Source organism: Etheostoma spectabile, chromosome 9 (assembly GCF_008692095.1).
Source record: "Etheostoma spectabile isolate EspeVRDwgs_2016 chromosome 9, UIUC_Espe_1.0, whole genome shotgun sequence".
NCBI classification, from domain to species: Eukaryota; Metazoa; Chordata; class Actinopteri; order Perciformes; family Percidae; genus Etheostoma; species Etheostoma spectabile.
Window position 1 is genome coordinate 28,758,637 of NC_045741.1, and position 17,862 is coordinate 28,776,498.

General features: G+C 43.0%; 2 protein-coding genes across 3 annotated transcripts in view; one reads left to right on the top strand and one right to left on the bottom strand.

Annotated features, from left to right (window-relative positions):
- Nucleotides 1–7,501, top strand: part of paics (phosphoribosylaminoimidazole carboxylase, phosphoribosylaminoimidazole succinocarboxamide synthetase) — a 15,012-nt gene extending 7,511 nt beyond the window's left edge. For both annotated transcript variants that reach the window (XM_032525960.1, XM_032525961.1), the window contains exons 9-15: nt 1,173–1,351; nt 1,471–1,650; nt 3,499–3,612; nt 4,203–4,286; nt 5,052–5,232; nt 5,332–5,490; nt 7,168–7,501. In XM_032525960.1, coding sequence (XP_032381851.1) covers nt 1,173–1,351; nt 1,471–1,650; nt 3,499–3,612; nt 4,203–4,286; nt 5,052–5,232; nt 5,332–5,490; nt 7,168–7,334 — 1,064 coding nt within the window. In that variant the 3' untranslated portion in view covers nt 7,335–7,501. The remainder of the gene's footprint in view (nt 1–1,172; nt 1,352–1,470; nt 1,651–3,498; nt 3,613–4,202; nt 4,287–5,051; nt 5,233–5,331; nt 5,491–7,167) is intronic.
- Nucleotides 7,502–9,019: 1,518 nt separating this feature from the next.
- LOC116695639 (GTP-binding protein REM 2) lies at nt 9,020–17,773 on the bottom strand. The gene is made up of 6 exons (XM_032526049.1): nt 17,362–17,773; nt 17,206–17,263; nt 15,294–15,609; nt 14,880–14,953; nt 11,518–11,695; nt 9,020–10,277 (listed from the first exon to the last, which is right to left on the bottom strand). The coding sequence occupies exons 2-6, from the start codon at nt 17,254–17,256 to the stop codon at nt 9,988–9,990; spliced, it is 909 nt and encodes a 302-aa protein (XP_032381940.1). The 5' UTR covers nt 17,257–17,263; nt 17,362–17,773; the 3' UTR covers nt 9,020–9,987.
- Nucleotides 17,774–17,862: the final 89 nt, after the last annotated feature.

Consider the following 17,862-nt stretch of genomic DNA (forward strand, 5'->3'; position numbering starts at 1 on the left):
AAACTCATCAGAATAGTTAGAAATTAATTTTCTGATAATTGGCCAATTGTTGTAGAGCTCTACTGAAAACATGTGATCGTGTATCCACTTTTTCATCTTCATGACAATTTCCGTAACAATTTGAAAATTTCACTTAATTTTATTAGGGCTGTGCCAAAATGCATTCCCATTCGTATCGCGATTCAAGCTCTACATATTCGAAATTAAATCCTAGAATTACAAAAATCGATTCTCATACACATACGTAAATTATTTATTTTTCATTTTGTAATGGCGTGTGGGGAAAGTATTTACATACATATGCGCTATAAATTGAGAATCGATTTTTGAATCGGATCTTGAGCCTAAAAATCAATCTTGAATTGTGACACTTTCTGAATTGTGCACACCTACTTTTTTATTTCAGTAATTTATTTTTTTACGTGTACATGACCCCCCCCCCTCATAACAAGAAATGACATGAAATTGACATGTTAAAGCCCAGATCTAGAAAATGACTCTCTGTCTTGCGGTGATTAAAAAGTAATTGGGTAACTCAACCAACATGCCGCTCATAAGTGTGATAATGGCTGTCTTGTGACTTAAAACTTTGCCATGTATAATTCACCACATCCCCCTTACTTAACCTTTTAATTTTAGACTCGTTGAAGTACTGGTGTGGGTCAACATCTGTAAGCAAATTGAACACTGAAGGGTAAAATGATAATGTTGAGTTTCAGACGTTCCTTTCTTCACTGCTCCTGACAGAATCAAGAGGTTTGGCTCACAGAGCCCTGGGGGGGGGGGCTTTGTAATTAGGTCTGGGCAATACATTGATGTATTGATATTGCGATATGATACTAGATATTATCTTAGATTTTGGATATATCGTAATATGGTAAGTGCTGTCTTTACCTGGTTTTACAGGCTGCATTACAGTGAAGTGATGTCATTTCCTGAACTTACCAGACTGTTCTAGCTATTTACCTTTACCCACTCATTAAAGTCATTAAATCATTTTTTGAGAATGCTTATCAAAAATCCTATTGTGTAAATAACATTTTGTTAAAGCACCCATAGTCAACCATACAATATCGACATCAAGGTATTTGGTCAAGAATATCGTGATATTTAAATTTTCTCTATGTCGCTATCTGTAATAGTCTAATTTTAACATCAACCCTTTCTTCCAGGTATTAAGACTGCCTATGTGAAGCAACACTCCGACACCGCCTTCATCGCAACCCACTGTGAGATGATTCCCATCGAGTGGGTGTGTCGCCGAGTGGCAACTGGATCCTTCCTCAAGAGGAACCCAGGAGTCAAGGAAGGCTTCCGCTTCTCCCCCCTGAAGATGGAGATGTTCTTCAAAGTGAGTCTGAGCCCTCGCCTCGACGGCCTCCATTCTGTTGTCAGCCTTTTGACTCAAAAGTGTCCCCCAAATTGTAAAATCCCATCCATCCTTATGGACCCGGTTGCTTTCTGATACAGGACGACGCCAACAACGACCCCCAGTGGTCAGAGGAGCAGCTGCTGGAGGCGAAGTTCTCTCTGGCTGGGCTCACTATCGGTCAGTGTGAGGTGGACATCATGCATCGCAGCACCGTGGCCATCTTTGAGATTCTGGAGAAGTCCTGGGCCACTCAGAACTGCACGCTGGTGGATATGAAGGTATGTGGTGCAACGTCGCCCCCTACTTGTTAATCTGATGTCCTTTTTTTTTTTTTTTTGTGCGTCTTTACACCGACAGCATTTAGTTCTGCTGAATTGAGCTAGAGTTTTTGAGCGGTTTGTATGTGATGAGAACGTGATCTGTACTCAAACTATACATACTCCTCCAGTCTGAGCTAATGTCTCCTGTTGTCACCTAGCTTAGCAGTCTGAGCTAATGTCTCCTTTAGTCCCCTAGCTTAGCCGTCTGAGCTAATGTCTCCTGTAGTCCCCTAGCTTAGCAGTCTGAGCTAATGTCTCCTGTTGTCACCTATCTTAGCAGTCTGAGCTAATGTCTCCTGTAGTCCCCTAGCTTAGCAGTCTGAGCTAATGTCTCCTGTAGTCCCCTATTTTAGCAGTCTGAGCTAATGTCTCCTGTAGTCCCCTAGCTTAGCAGTCTGAGCTAATGTCTCCTTTAGTCCCCTAGCTTAGCAGTCTGAGCTAATGTCTCCTGTTGTCACCTATCTTGGCAGTCTGAGCTAATGTCTCCTGTAGTCCCCTAGCTTAGCAGTCTGAGCTAATGTCTCCTGTAGTCCCCTAGCTTAGCAGTCTGAGCTAATGTCTCCTGTAGTCCCCTAGCTTAGCAGTCTGAGCTAATGTCTCCTGTAGTCCCCTAGCTTAGCAGTCTGAGCTAATGTCTCCTGTAGTCCCCTAGCTTAGCAGTCTGAGCTAATGTCTCCTGTAGTCACCTAGCTTAGCAGTCTGAGCTAATGTCTCCTGTAGTCACCTAGCTTAGCAGTCTGAGCTAATGTCTCCTGTAGTCCCCTAGCTTAGCAGTCTGAGCTAATGTCTCCTGTAGTCAGGTGTGTTTATCAAGCAGAGACTGTAGCAGCTTGCAGTGTTTTCTATCACAGGAATAGGCTGCCGTCTGCTGTCAAGCTCGCCGTCAGTCACTCACATCTCCATGGTAACACCAGCTGCCGCTGAAGTTGGAGACAGACGCCAGCAGAGCGAAGTCTCAGTGACCAGAGCAGACGTAGTAACATCTCTTGCCAAACAATGTCTGATAATTTGAAAGAAATGAGCTGGTTTGACCAGTAGACCAGAACACAGGACCTTCTTCCTGTATTTACTTTCTTACTCCCGCCCAGAGACCTATCCGACCAATAAGAGGGCCGGACGTTGTTGCCTGATTTGTAATTGGGCACATTTGGATTTTTCCAGATGTGAAACCAAACTGAATGAGGCAACGCAATTTTAATTGTATGGCACTTTTTAGCTGCAGTGCAATTCAAAGTGCAAACACATTATTAAAAATTATATAAAAGGATTTGTACATATTAAGAACAGTAAAAAGTTCAAAAAAAACATTTAATCAAATCAAGGTTGAGTGCCAGAATAAAATTCACAGTGCAGTGCAAATAATTAAAGGCATTATGGAAAAGGAAGGTCTTCAGCCTTGATTTAAAAGAGTTTGTTCCAGATATACGGAGCATAGAAACTGAACGCCTTTTGTTCTGGTTCTGGGGATGGCGAGCAGACCTGTCCCTGATGACCTCAGAGGCCTCTGCGGGTCATAATTCACTAGCAGATCTGACGGGTTGTTTGGCCCTAAACCATTTAGTGATTTATAAGCAGAAGAATTTTGAAATCGATTCCTTGGGGCACAGGAAGCCAGTGTAAAGACTTCAGAAATGGACGGATGTGATCAGCTGTCCCCGTGTTAGTGGGGACGCGAGCAGCTGCGGCGTTCTGACCGAGGGGAGTTTACTAACTCGCGCCCCCCCAATTGGGACCAAGGTGTGGAAACGCTCTTGGTGAACGCTCTGTGGCTGCTTCACAATTTCGGCTCGTCTCTCTTGCATGTAGATTGAGTTCGGCGTGAACGTGAAGACTCAGGAGATTGTCCTCGCCGATGTGATCGACAACGACTCGTGGAGGCTGTGGCCAGCTGGAGACCGCAGCCAGCAGAAGGACAAACAGGTCGGGGACGTGTCTTTTGGTCTTGCGGTTTCATTTTGACTCTTGACCCTCGTGTTGTCTTCTCGTCAAAATTGAAAATCAAAATTTGTTTTCTTTTTATTCTTTTTATCAATGTTTTTAACTTTTTCTTATGTTTTTGTCCTTTTCTTGACGCTTTTTTTCTCCCCAATGTTTGTCACTTTTGTAACTTTTAAAACTACCTAACACTATTAACTTTTAGTTTTTCAGTTATTTTTTTTTTTTTTTTAATTCATGGTCAATAAACCTAATTTATAGGAAATTATATCTATAATGTTTGCGTTAGAAAAGGAATTATTTAGAATAAAATTAAAAGCAAGAATGTCAACTTTTACTCAATATTTCAAAAGCACTTTTTTTTCAAATGCAATAAAATTGAATAAGACGCCCTAAAATGAATGAAAGTAGAGATTTGTACTTGCCAAAGAGCGTTTTGTGTAATCAATCATGTAATTTTGGGGAATTAAAAAAACATTTGATATAGGAAAACGGGTCAATTTGACCCGAGGACAACATGAGGGTCGAGAATTATGATAAAAGCTGAATAATAACTCATTTTCCCCGCTTCCTAGGTGTACCGAGACCTTAAAGAAGTTACCCCCGAGGCAATGCAGATGGTGAAGAGAAACTTTGAGTGGGTCTCTGAAAGGGTCAAGGTACACACTGAACCCATCGATCTGTCTTTATCCAGGCTGTTGTTTGCTTTGAATCAACATTGGGCTGGGCTGTTGATCCATAAGTGATTGTGATTTATGATTTTTGGCTCCTAGTGACCACAAACAGACTAGTCAAGAAAAACAATGATTTACCTCATTACGTTTTGCAAGTTAACGCTTAATTTCTCTTGTGTCCTGAATGGGTAAAAAAATAAAGTTTAACAGGCAAAGTAAAGTTTAGTAGGCAAATTTCACAGTTGTATATTAACTGTTGATTTATTTTAAGTTTAATAATTGCAACAATCTTCCCAGTCAATAAGTAGTAGTAGATTTCAATTTTGACCAAAACAATTGTGTCTATAATTGAGCAGCACTAAATTAACATGTTAAAATATCTATCTTTTTGTTACATAGGCTGTATTTTTTATTTATTTTATTTTTTTAGAATATTGATTTTGCATTTAGGTTTCTTCACAAGTGCATTAAAGTGACTATGTGAGGTTTAAAATATAATATAAATGCATTAAAGTGACTTTAGTTTTATAAGAAGAAATTCGCCAGTAGCTTATCAAGGCTGTATTATGTATCTTCAGTTAGCTCGCATTTATCATGATAAAGTAATTTTCACTTGGAATATACATACATACATATATATATATATATATATATATACACACACACACACACACACACACACACACACCACACACACACACACACACACACACGGCACTTGCATGGCGCTAACCAAAACCCTGTCTCCAGCTGCTCCTGGAGCCCCAGGCCAGCGGCAGGGTGGTGGTTTTGATGGGCTCCACCTCGGACATGGCTCACTGTGAAAAAATCCGGAAGGCCTGCACCTCCTACGGGATTCCCTGCATCCTGAGAGTCACCTCGGCACACAAAGGTCCAGATGAGACGCTCCGCATCAAAGCGGAATATGAAGGTGTGTATTTGATCTATTTTTCTTTTGAAAGAAGGGAGGGTCAATATGATTTTTTGGTCTTCTCTATCAAGCCACAATATCGCTGTGCTTTTCCCTCAGGCGACGGCGTAGCCACTGTGTTCGTGGCTGTCGCCGGCAGAAGTAACGGCCTCGGTCCCGTGATGTCTGGAAACACGGCGTATCCTGTCATCAACTGCCCCCCCCTCACTCCAGACTGGGGGGCACAAGACGTCTGGTCGTCCCTGCGTATGCCAAGCGGTAAACATTAATCCTCCTACGTCTTAAATTGTTGGTCCACATGTGAGTCCGTGTTGTGACCAAGTAATCTTTGCTCAAGTCCGAAGTCTCAACTCATTTAGTTCAAGTCTCGAGTTTTTTTTAGGTCAAATCCCAGATTACGTTACCTCCGCCCTTTTTTTTTTTTTTTTTTTTTTTTTTTTTTTTTTTTTAAGGCCAGTATTGATAAAAATATTTTACGATTTAAAAAAAAAAAAAAAGAAAAAAAACTGCTATAAAAAAACAAACAAATGCACAACAAAACAGATTTTCCTAACATTAGTTATTTGTAGTTCTTTGAATCCTCACAAAAAAATTAAGAGAATGCGGTTTTAAAAATAAAAAGTTTGAGTTGTTTCTGATATAAATAAAATGTGTACAAATAAAATCTTAAGATCTGAAACTTTAAGTCCTTGGACACATAACAATAAAATCAGTTTCCAACAGGGATGTTGTAGAGCGCCCTCTGGTGGACAAACACCAACACTCCTAACACGGTGGAAGGGTGTTTATTCAGTTTTTATTTTATTTAAATATTTAGTAATCGGCCATTATAAATGCAGATGGTGATAGTTTGGAAAACGCCTAATATCGGCCCCCTACTATTGCCCAGTGGGTATCTTTATGAAGGAGATAGATTGTAAGCGGAGGGAATTACGAATAGGCTTTGTGTTTTATGATGATGAAAGTACTGATTAATTGAATGGAGTCTGGTGGGTTTGGTGATGGTGATTTCACCCAAAAATGAATAAATATAAACACATATTCAAATACGGGCTGAGTGAGTTTAGTCTTTTTTTTTTTTTTTTTGGCTCTCAGGATCGCTTCCCACTGCCAGGGTTGCAGCTGATATAATAGGCTAAAGCAGCGGCAGTTTATGGAAAGCACAAGTGGAATTCGGGTCAGATCTTGTACCTGACTAAGTGATGTTGATCAGCATTACACCGTCGGCTTTCCTTCCTGTTTTAGGCAGCAGCGACTGGATTGCGTGTCTGTGTTCTTCATATTGATGTAGATTTACAGTGTGCTCTTATGTGAAGCGTGCGGCTCTGGTAGATGTTTGTGACTGGTCGTGCTGTGCAAACACCGCCTCTTTTAGGGGAACGTGCTGGATTGGGAAACCCTGGGTCGATTGAACTAGTCGTTAACCACCGTCGTTGCAGAACTTAAGCAGGACTACGGTTGTTAGGTTAGTGAAGCCGGGTAACTGAAATAAATCCAGGGCATGTGGATCTTGGTTCCTAGTACAGGTCTTGCATTCAGCGGTTTGCTTCCCCCCCCCCCCCCCCCCCTTCTTGCGTGAAATCTTTTTAGAATCTAAAGTGATTACTCGTGGCACAGACTCAACCATCATGGTGGTCTGGTTTGAATAATAAGGTTTCCTCAAGGGGTCTTGTGGTCTTGATGTTACGTGTTGTTGCCATAGCGAAGGAGTTCGACTGACAGTTATCCATCCGATCATGACAATCACCTACATTAAATTATATATATATATTTTTTTTTTTATACAGCTAACATTCAAACTGAAAGTCCAAGTTGAGTCTCAAGTCATTTTTTTTTTTTTTGTCAAGTTGCAAGTCATCAAAATGGGGAGTCGTCTTGCCTACATCTCTGAGTTTATTCGTCATAGCAACTGAGCCTTCCTCTGTTCCTCTGCAGGTCTCGGCTGCTCCACAATCCTCTCCCCCGAGGCCGCTGCTCAGTTTGCCGCGCAGATCTTCGGGTTGAACGACCACCTGGTGTGGTGCAAACTGAGAGCCTCCATGCTCAACACCTGGGTGTCCCTGAAGCTGGCCGACAAGAAGTTACAGGCCTGCAGCCTCTGAAGTGGTCCAGGACACCTTTCCAGAGCCTTTTGTGCTCTTTTAGGGCTCTAGTCTGTCAATGTCATGTCTTTGTTTACCATGAAAACCACACTAACGGTAGATGTACTTTCTCACACAATGAATCATTCCATTAAAATCAGAAAATAATTATTTGCTTCTTAATTAAATGCTTCTGTGGTGATTTAATCCTATTGGACTTTTTAGACAGAAACATATCAATATTCATTGGATGAGACACTAAAAGAAAAACATTATTATTCATGCCCTGTGAATTTTTTTAATGTTTTGGGCTAAGTGGAAAGAAAACATCCTAAACACACATTAGATCTCCTTATGATGTCATAAGGAGGCAAGGTTACCTCCCCTTTCTCTGCTTTGCAGGCCCAGGGAATTTGGACCATCCATGAGAGAGAGAGAGAGAGAGAGAGAGAGAGAGAGAGACATCCTGGCTTTCAAAAAAGCAAACCATGGCAGTTGGGTCAGGCCATCCCCCCCTCTCTCCTCAATAGCTACAGACTCAGAAATGGCACATAATAAGGAAACCTCATTGTAGGACTGGCTCTAGGGACTGGAATTCTGCACCAAGGCTGAATTTTGGGAAAGAGACTTCAGATACAGTATTAGGGGACCACTAAGGTCTATATATAAGAGACTTCAGATACAGTATTAGGGACCACTAAGGTCTATATAAAGAGACTTAAGAACAGATTTAGTATGGGACCACAAGGTCTATAAAAAGACTTCCGATACAGTATTAGGGACCACTAAGGTCTATATAAAAAGAGACTTCCGATACAGTATTAGGGACCACTAAGGTCTAAATAAAACTTAGATACAGTATTAGGGGACCACTAAGGTCTATATAAAAGAGACTTCCGATACAGTATTAGGGGACCACTAAGGTCTAAATAAGAGACTTCAGATACAGTATTAGGGGACCACTAAGGTCTATATAAAAGAGACTTCCGATACAGTATTAGGGGACCACTAAGGTCTATATAAAAGAGACTTCAGATACAGTATTAGGGATCACTAGTTCTATATTAAAGGGACTTCAGATACAGTATTAGACCCTAGTTGTCCCCTAATACTATACTGGGCTATGGCTATTACAGGGGGAGCTACAGCACCACCTAGCTCCTCCCTGGTACCGCCACTGCTCTCATGGATGGGCCAGATGCTCGGGGCGGGCAAAGCAGAGAAAGGGGAGGTCACCTTGCTCTTTATGAGGTCATAAGGAGTAAGATTCTAGAACGGACAATCTGAGCTTTCATTTTCACAAAGGCAGAGCAGGATACCCAGGGCTCGGTTTAAGCCTATCACCATTTCCAGCCACTGGGGGGATGCATATTAATGTTAAAAAAAAAACTCAAAGTGACATTTTCATACCATGGGACCTTCTATTTATAAAGAAGAAAATGTCATGGTGACACTTAGGTAATAGTCAAACAAACGTTGTGACAGGAACTTATGAACTAGGATGAAGAGCTGCTACCCCACTTCGTAGATATCTCTCTCAACCAAATTCATGGATTTATTCATCTGCTCAATTGTGGGACCTCAACTCAGCCACAGGGGGGAGCCTGCAGCTCACGTCTCCATCCAAAACCTTTACCTTTCAATCTGTTCCAGTAGTTTGCAGCCAAGGGAATGAGTCAGAATATCATGCCACCATTTTATTTTTGACTTCTACTGTAGTACAGCTCTTCCTTTTGATGATAAATGATGGCTTTAGTGACCTATGGTGTGCTAAATCTTTGAAGTGTGGGTGGAAGTGGGAGGATGGAAGTGCCGAGGAGAGTGATACAGATGAGTGTGTAGTGATAGCTGACCAAAATCCTCAGCATTTTAATTTGGAGTTGGATTTTAAGTTTAAAAATACAATTTGCTGCATGGGAGTCAGCTTTCCCATCTCTCAAATCTCCATGCAGCATAAGGATTAGAGGTAGAGCTGAAATGGACATAATGTGTAAGTCTCAGTGATTCCACGTCTCCTTGACAACCGTAACATGGCAACAATCACTCTGTATACAATACTGTGTTCCCTCTTGCATGCAGAGCTCTGTGAGTCCACTTTATATATCTCTTTTATTCCCTTCTCTCCTTGTTGGCATTTGGCTATTTTACTACGTTCCATCCCCATGGATACAACAAGAGCTGAGATTTAACGAAACACAGCATGAATCAGCAAAATCTAGCGCACAGAATTAGTGTGGTCGTGACTTTGTCCTAGGCATGTTAAATTGATGCTTTCCTCTTCATTGTAATAATAATAATAATGGGATGGCTAGTGCAATAAGAGAAGCAACAGAGGCAAACATGCAGTGACTGTCTCAAGACTCAAAAAAGCTATTTATTAAGCTCTCACTACAGTTTATTTACATATGTTATGCAACAGTATTTTTTTTATCTTCTGTTTGGTCTTGTGAACAAAATTTCTATATCATCCTATGGATGAACTAACATTAAAATTGTTGTCATTTTCCCTGTTTTCCTCTGCTGGACGCACATGATCTCTCATAACATTGTCACTCTGGCACCGTCACACCTCCTCCGTTACTCCCTCTCATGTCCACTACTTGCTCCCTCTCTTTGTTGGTATACTACATCACCTTCCAGCTACCTCTGTTAGCCCACCTAAGCATCCAGCTGGTCACAGCGCCCCCAGGTCGTGACACGAGCGGGACTTCTGCCTCATGAACTTGCTCACGTCTCGCTCTCGCGGGTACCGGGGCACAAGGCTGGACAGGAAACGTTTGGCACGGGAGGTGATGCTCCCCCGTTGGCTGCCGCTCATGTCCTCCGCGCTGGTCCCCGGGGGCCAGGGGGACTGGCCCCTGGTTAGCCGCACCACGCACTCCAGCAGCTCCTGAGTACGGTGGTCCAGAGAGGCAGAGATCTCCAGATACAGACAGTTGAAGAGAGCGGCGCTGGACAAGGCCTCTGAGGGAAGCGGGGGGGGGGGGGGGGTAGACAGCGGAGACAGGGGAGAAGATGAATAAATGACAGCCGTCACAGCTTTTAATATAATATGATATATCCTTTATTAGCCCCAGGGAAATTACAATTTACACTCTGTTGTTATTGCTCACAGGCCTGAGTTACACACATGCACTAAATGGAGAGATGTCGGATGTCACCATGGAAACGTGCCCCGAGCAGTTGGGGGTTCAGTGCCCAGGAGGTGAACTGGCACCTTTCCAGCTACCAGTCCACCACCATACTTTGGTCCATGTGTGGACTTGAACCGGTGACCCTCCGGTTCTCAACCCAACCCTACAGACTGAGCTACTGCCACCAAGATAATTTAACTTGTATCTGAATCTTTGTAGGTACTTTGTATGCGTTCTCACAAACCACCATGTGATACCCCTCCTGTTGACATGACACAGTCTATTACACTATTATAAAAACCATGATGTAATCAACTAGCCACAAAGGGGTGAAAAACAGCTAGAAGTACTGTACATAGTTTTAAATTTCTGGGTTATTTCTCAATTTTAGTGGGTGGACAAAATAACAGAAATGACTTTTAATATAGCAGAACCAAAGTCCAAACCATAAGACAGGTTTTTTAAAGAAAAGTTGAGGTGCAGCACAACTTATTTCACATAGTTAAAGACGTTTTCTGTAGTTTTGCATTGCCAGACCTTCCTCCACAGCGCTGCATAGGAGGGTCTGGCTAGTCAACACAGCATTCCGGGATGGAAGAAAAACATGCTCTGGTGTATTGTTATTTCTTTAAACCAATCACCATTGTCTTGGGCGATGCTAGGCACTGGACGGACCCGCGGTGCCTCTGCAAAATAGCCTCTGGAAGGAACTGGTTTTAGTGGAACATGTGTACTTTTAAAAGTAGTTTTAGTTGTGGAACGGACAGATAGTCTAGCTTGCTGTCTGGATTTACCCTGCAGAGATCTGAGGAGCAGTTGGCTTAGTGCTGCCTAAGAAGATTGTGATTGGTTTAAAGAAATGCCACTTAACCAAAGCATGTTTTTTTCCGATCCCGGAATGTTGTGTGGACTAGACCATCCTCCACAGTGCTGTTGCGGAAGGTCTGGCAAATCTAGACTAGTTTGGCACTGACCCGAACGACACCTGGGTACCGCTGTCTTAACTAACATAGCATAGACTTCATAAGCTGGAAATTCTAAAGATTAACATAATGAAAGGTGCACCATACCTTGAGAGCTGACCTCACGCGTGCGAACAAGGTCACTCTTGTTGCCGACGAGGATGATGGGAGTTTGGGGCTGAGTCTCTCTCAGGAGAAGTCGGAGTTGAGCAGTGCGGTGGAAACTCCGCCTGTCAGTGACTGAAAACACCAGGACACACACCTCACACTGCAGAGCCGACAGGTCCTGAGGAACAGAAGGAGGCAGAGACACTGTAGTCGACATTCAAATATACTCGAAGGAAACTGACAGATTTTTTTGGGCATTTTCAGCCCTTATTTTTGACAGGAAAGCTGAAGACTTGAAAGTTAGAGAGAGAGGGGGAACGAAAAACAGCAAAGGGCCTGAGGCCAGAGCCGAACCCGGGCCCGCTACGTCGAGGAGCAATCTTCCACACACAGACAGCCGCTCCACCAACTGAGCTAACCGGCCGCCCTATGGTATGATATGTGCACTAAAACTGAAAGCAATCAAATGAGAGATCCTCATCACCCACAAAAACCAACCAGAATCATTGAGAGTGACACTCGAGTCCAGCTTTTATTTCAAATTGACTTGTGAAACACTCTACCTTCCATTGCTCGCATACATATTGCTGTGAAAGCCTCATGTGCAGAACAATAGTGAACGTGCTGCCTGGAGAAATGGCTGACAACTGAGTGCTCTATCTAAAATCCCCAGAGGTTTAGGGGGAAATTACTACTGTGGATAGCACCAACTGCAGAGCACCTCTGATTCTTTCTGACAAAAAAATAAATTATCCATGAGTGAGTCCTTCATACTGTGTAGACAGCTGACTAAACCTCAGCCTGCCTTTAGTTGGAGCTGCCATGGTCCATTGACTTTTCATTTAATTTTGATTAAGTCCAGAATTGAGCGCAGAGCAAAGGCACATTTTGCACTCTAAAGCCCTATTTGCACCAACCTAGTATTACCTGGGGCCACTTTAGCAATATTAAATAACTGCCCGAGGTCGTCTGTGATCTTAATCCCATGCGAATCTGCCATGTCAGTAACTTCTCAAGTAAATATTCCACTGTGAATTACCCACCACATTTAGCTAAATGATATTAGCCCTGTGCGAATCAGCATCTGGGTGATGTGGGGTTGTATTGGCTGTTTTGGGAATTCAAAATGAATGCTTTGACAGAGCCTTGACATCATATCCGGGGGATAATGTCAGTAAATTTGAGTAAAATGCACTTTGCTTATCCTGTGCAAAAGCACCGCACAAAACACAAACATGGTAGAGTAATTTTTAAATCAAGTCTCAAGTAGAACTTTACTTTTCCCCAGAGGTGCAACTGGTTGTGCAGCAGAGACAACAGTAATAACACAAGATCAATCCAATACAACATGTAATATTAAAAGTAGTAAAAACGTAAAGTAACTAGAACGGCGAGCAGTTGTGACCGGGGTCCAAGCCTCATCGCGCCAGTCATCTTGACGTCAGACGACATAGGCGAACCGGGGGAGCATGCGAAGGCGGAACACAAAGCATCACACGGGGAGGCAAACGGCAAGAGGCAGCTTCATTTGGCCATCACTACCGTCAACTTAAGTCAGCTTCCTCAAACAGAAGTAAGGCGCTGCTGGCTTTTGTTACACAACATATTGGTGTTACTGATTCGGAACACTGCTGCTCGAGTCCTCACTAAGACCAAGAGACTGGATCCCATCACTCCAGTTCTGAAGTCTTTACGCTGGCTTCCTGTGTCTCTAAATGTGCTCTAAAAATAAAGCTGCCTTGCATGCCTTGCCTTGTTACAGTCAAAGCTCAGCATGTTATCAATTTTAATGCCCAAGTACTTGTACAATTGCACCATTGATTGTGGTGTTGGCAGGGCTGGAGTGATGACGTCTAAAATCCATAACTTGTGTCCTTGATCTTTTTCACATTTAGTTCTAAAAAAAAACAAACTTCATGGCCCCATCTTGAAAATAATCTGTGACAAGACCATGGGACGTTTCCACATTGGTATACTAGTCTATATCCACGATGTTCCACTTGCAGGATTGCTAGAGTGCCATTCGAAATTCCACTAGAGATCACTGTTTTTGTTTGGATGTCTGTTAACTTCCTTTCTGTGTGTTGGAATTTTGGAAAAACAAGTTCCTTGCCGAGGCTACTTTGCAGCGGTACTGTGGCTCTGTCCACCGGTGAGATTAAAGATCCCTACTTTGTGAAGTTAGCAGATGATATATTATGTTATAGTTAGTATGCGGTTAGTCTCGCTTTGCAAAAGCTTCCTCCACAGCACTGCAGAGGAGTACTTTTCAATCTCACTGCAGCAGTGTACAGGATGTATGGGAGAGGAGAGAGGACACAGCCCTGAAATCACATGAGGTCCAATGGTAATACCAGTCCTGTGCGAATAAGGCTTAAGTAAAGATACAGATGCAAATACTCTAATTATAGATTACTCATAAGGTGATTATAGCGTCTCTCACAACAAATAGCTCATTATCTAAAGAGTAACACATGCAAATCCCCACATCAAAAAAGACAGATTGTGTCAGGAGTGTGTTTTTCTCACACATCCTAAATCAAAAACATTAATGCAGTCATTTGGCACATCTGCTTTGTGGGCAGCTCTGACACACACACACACACACTCTCTCTCTCTCTCTCTCTCTCTCTCTCTCACACACATCCACACACAGATGCCTCCGAACTGCACTCGAGGGAAAAGAGGAAAAGGTGTGCAAAACAACCTGATAATGAGCTTTCCTCAACCCGACGGAGCACATTTAATGTCCTGTTTTTGCCACGGCGGTCCTCTGAGTTTGACATCCATTTCCTTCTATAGAGACGTCAAGTACAATAAACAATCCACTGCACTCCAAATATACAACATGAACTCATCTAAAATATGATGCATACACAGTAAGCATCTGTTAATTTATCTGTTAACCTTATGGCTATTTAGCTCGTTCAACCGACAATTTATATTCCCTTTAATCTCATTTCTTATGCTGTATGTTCACATTTTTGTATGAGGGGGTGAATGCTGTTGAGTTTTCCTCATTTGGCTAGAAATCCAGGTACTAATGTCCCAGCTTATCTCCTGATAAAGCACACACATTTTCATGTGCAGTACTGAAGTGTAGATTCAAATAAAGAAAATAAATGTAGGTAATAGGAAAAATATGTAAAGAATCCAAACTGAAACGGTACATTTCGAGCGGCTTTGGGAAAAAAAATCCCAAGGATTTGCCAGCCCTCTGGCCCTCTGACAAGACCACATGTACTGTGTAAATGCCAAAAAACAACTTAGCACACTGTATACAGCTGCAGAGAGGGCTCAGCGACCTAATGAGGGAGCAGACGGCAGGGAGTGTGGGGACGGGGAAGTGTTGTTTGGCTCACCTGTCTCCAGTTGTCATAGATAATGATGGTGCTCTCCTCATCGTCCACGGTGACTAGGCGTACGTAACCCTCCCCTAAGCACAGGGAGAGCAGCAGTTAGGTCTCACATGGGACATGGGTGCTGTGATTTATTCACCTGCTGCTCACTGGGAAAACACTCACTGCGTTATACTTTCCAGTAGGGCTGAACGATGTATTGTTTTCAAATTGAATAAGATCCATGCTGGATTAGTACATTTCACATATTGTTTACAGAAATGTCCTATTTTCAGTTGATTTTTGTATAAGATGCGATATGTAGCTAAAATAAAAATTGCAAGTGGAATCTTCATATCTGATAGCAGAGAAATTTCAATTAGATTGGTTCCCCCCCCAAATCGTTCAGCCTCACTGCTCTGCATGAGTCCTTTGTACCTTCGGAATCCACAGACGCAGTCCTGTCCATGTCCCCAGCGAGGGCGAGGGCCAGGGAAGACTTCCCCACGCCGTTCTGCCCCAGCAGGGCGATCCTGCACGGCCCATCACGTCTGCCCTCCACATCCACGGTCACAGTGTCATCCAACGCTGGGCTGAAGCTGATTGGTGAAACAGAAGGTCCGGCCGCACCTGACGTCCAATCGCAGTCATCGTGGACAGCTTCTTCCCGTCTGAGCTGGTGCTTTATAGGCAGAGGAGTGCTTCCTCTGCGAACGGTGGGGGACCAGGTGGTGGACAGAGTCATTCTGTCACACTGGAGGAGACAGGGACATGGAGGGACACTCTCTTCATTGTATAACATGTCAAGCTAGTCTGTGTTCAGATATGGTGTTTCTAATTTAATACTAAAAAACCAGCATGATGTTATAATACTCCAGCTATTTAGTATTTAGCACCTTTAAAAATCAGGGCACTTGCGTCAGAAGCAATGATATCCTGTCTTTTTGTTACTTCTATAAAGCTTCAAAAACACTGGATGCTACAATTCCCGTAGTACAAGTCAATAGTGTATTTTCCCACTGTCCCTGCTTCTTAAATCCTACCCCCGCCTCCCTATCCAAAATAACTCTGATGACATCATCAGGGTAATTTCCCAATTTAGATATCTTCAACAGGGGGTTAGGGTTAGGTATTGTTGTTTATTTTTGAAAGTTTTTTTCAAAAATTTAAAACACAATTTAAACATGAATCTAACATATGATTAATAAATATAAATCCCCACTGATGATAGACTTACTGGGCTATATGGTAGTCACTATCGGGTCAAAACCAAATAATTAGTTGGAAGGATGCTTAAAAGGTCACACAAAGAGTATGACTCGTTAGTTAGATTAGTTATGATTAGTTACTTTTTCAAAATGGTAGTTACCGTTTTTCAGAAAAAGGGTAATTACTGTTTTTGAAAGAGCAACGAATGATTAATTACCCTTTATCAGTGTAGTTGCCCTTTTTAGAAGGGTAGTTGCCCTTTATCAGAAGGGTAGTTGCCCTTTCTCAAAAGGGTAACTACCCTTTATCAAATGGGTAGTTGCACCTTTATCAGAAGGGTAGTTACCCTTTTTCAGAAGGGTAGTTACCCTTTATCAGAAGGGTAGTTACCCTTTTTTAGAAGGGTAGTTGCCCTTTATCAGAAGGGTAGTTAAATTTTTTCAGAAGGGTAGTTGCCCTTTTTCAGACGGGTAGTTACCCTTTTTCAGAAGGGTAGTTGCCCTTTATCAGAAGGGTAGTTACCCTTTTTTAGAAGGGTAGTTGCCCTTTATCAGAAGGGTAGTTAAATTTTTTCAAAAGGGTAGTTGCCCTTTTTCAGACGGGTAGTTACCCTTTTTCAGACGGGTAGTTACCCTTTTTCAGAAGGGTAGTTGCCCTTTTTCAGAAGGGTAGTTGCCCTTTTGAAAAAGGGTAACTAATCCTTCGTTACTCTTTCAAAAACAGTAACTACCCTTTTTTGTGTACTTACTGTAAAGTGTTACCTCTTAAAAAGCTGCACACAGCTGAGGGGGACAACAGAGTCAGGTGGTCCTTCTGTGGGGGTTTATCACTTACAACGCCTTTCACATTCCACATCATCTATAAATCCATTGTTATTATAAAACCCATATTGACCAAAGCCGTTTTAAGGACGTTTCGATGCGCAAAGATCTATCCAATTAGCCAAAAGTTGGATTTCGTGATAAAACGAGGAGCCGACTCAAATCCAGGACACCCCTCCCTGCACCGCCACTTTAGGTTACCTAGAACACACGCGCACGCGCGCGCACACGCACGCACTTCATTAATTTTGCCCCCAATACCGGATTGGCTAATTGAAGAGTGGATCTGTGAGCCCCGTGCGTCTCAGCCAAGATCTTACCTCGGCCGCCTCCTCGTTGTAGAGCCTGTCTTCGGGCACATCTGTCGGCATCTGCAAACTGGAATCACAACGACCAACAGTAAGGACTCCCAAACGCACAGCCCCCCCAGCCCCACTCACTTTAAGAACCCCCAGCCCGAGCAGCTATGATCTCACCTGTCACGCGGCTCTCGGCAACCAAATAGTAACCACGGTCTCTTTCTCTCTCTTTCGTGTCTCTCTCGCGCGCTCTCTCTCTCCTTCCCCCTCTCTCTCCTGCACTCTCTCCCTCAATTGCAATCTGTTTCTTCCACTCTCTACTATACCACTCTATCTCCTCGGGTTAGGGCCCAGGTCCGGATCTGCAGTCAGAAACCGTCATTCATCACCAATGCGCTCTCCAAACTGCGAACTCCAGATTTGGATTCTCTGCAGAGGAGAGATGAAACTACAGCGACCCGAGTGTGTGCGGGCAGGTGCGTGCGGCTCTGCAGCAGCTGAGAGGGGGAAGGCAGACAGGGAGCAGGACTGTGGAACGATGCTCAGTGTCACGAAGCTCTCATTGACCTCTTGAAGAAGGATGCGATATGAAAAGTGTCCGCTAGTGGGCAGCCCAACACAGTCAACACCTCTCTTCACAAATTGTATGTGTGTGTGTGTGTGTGTGTGTGTGTGTGT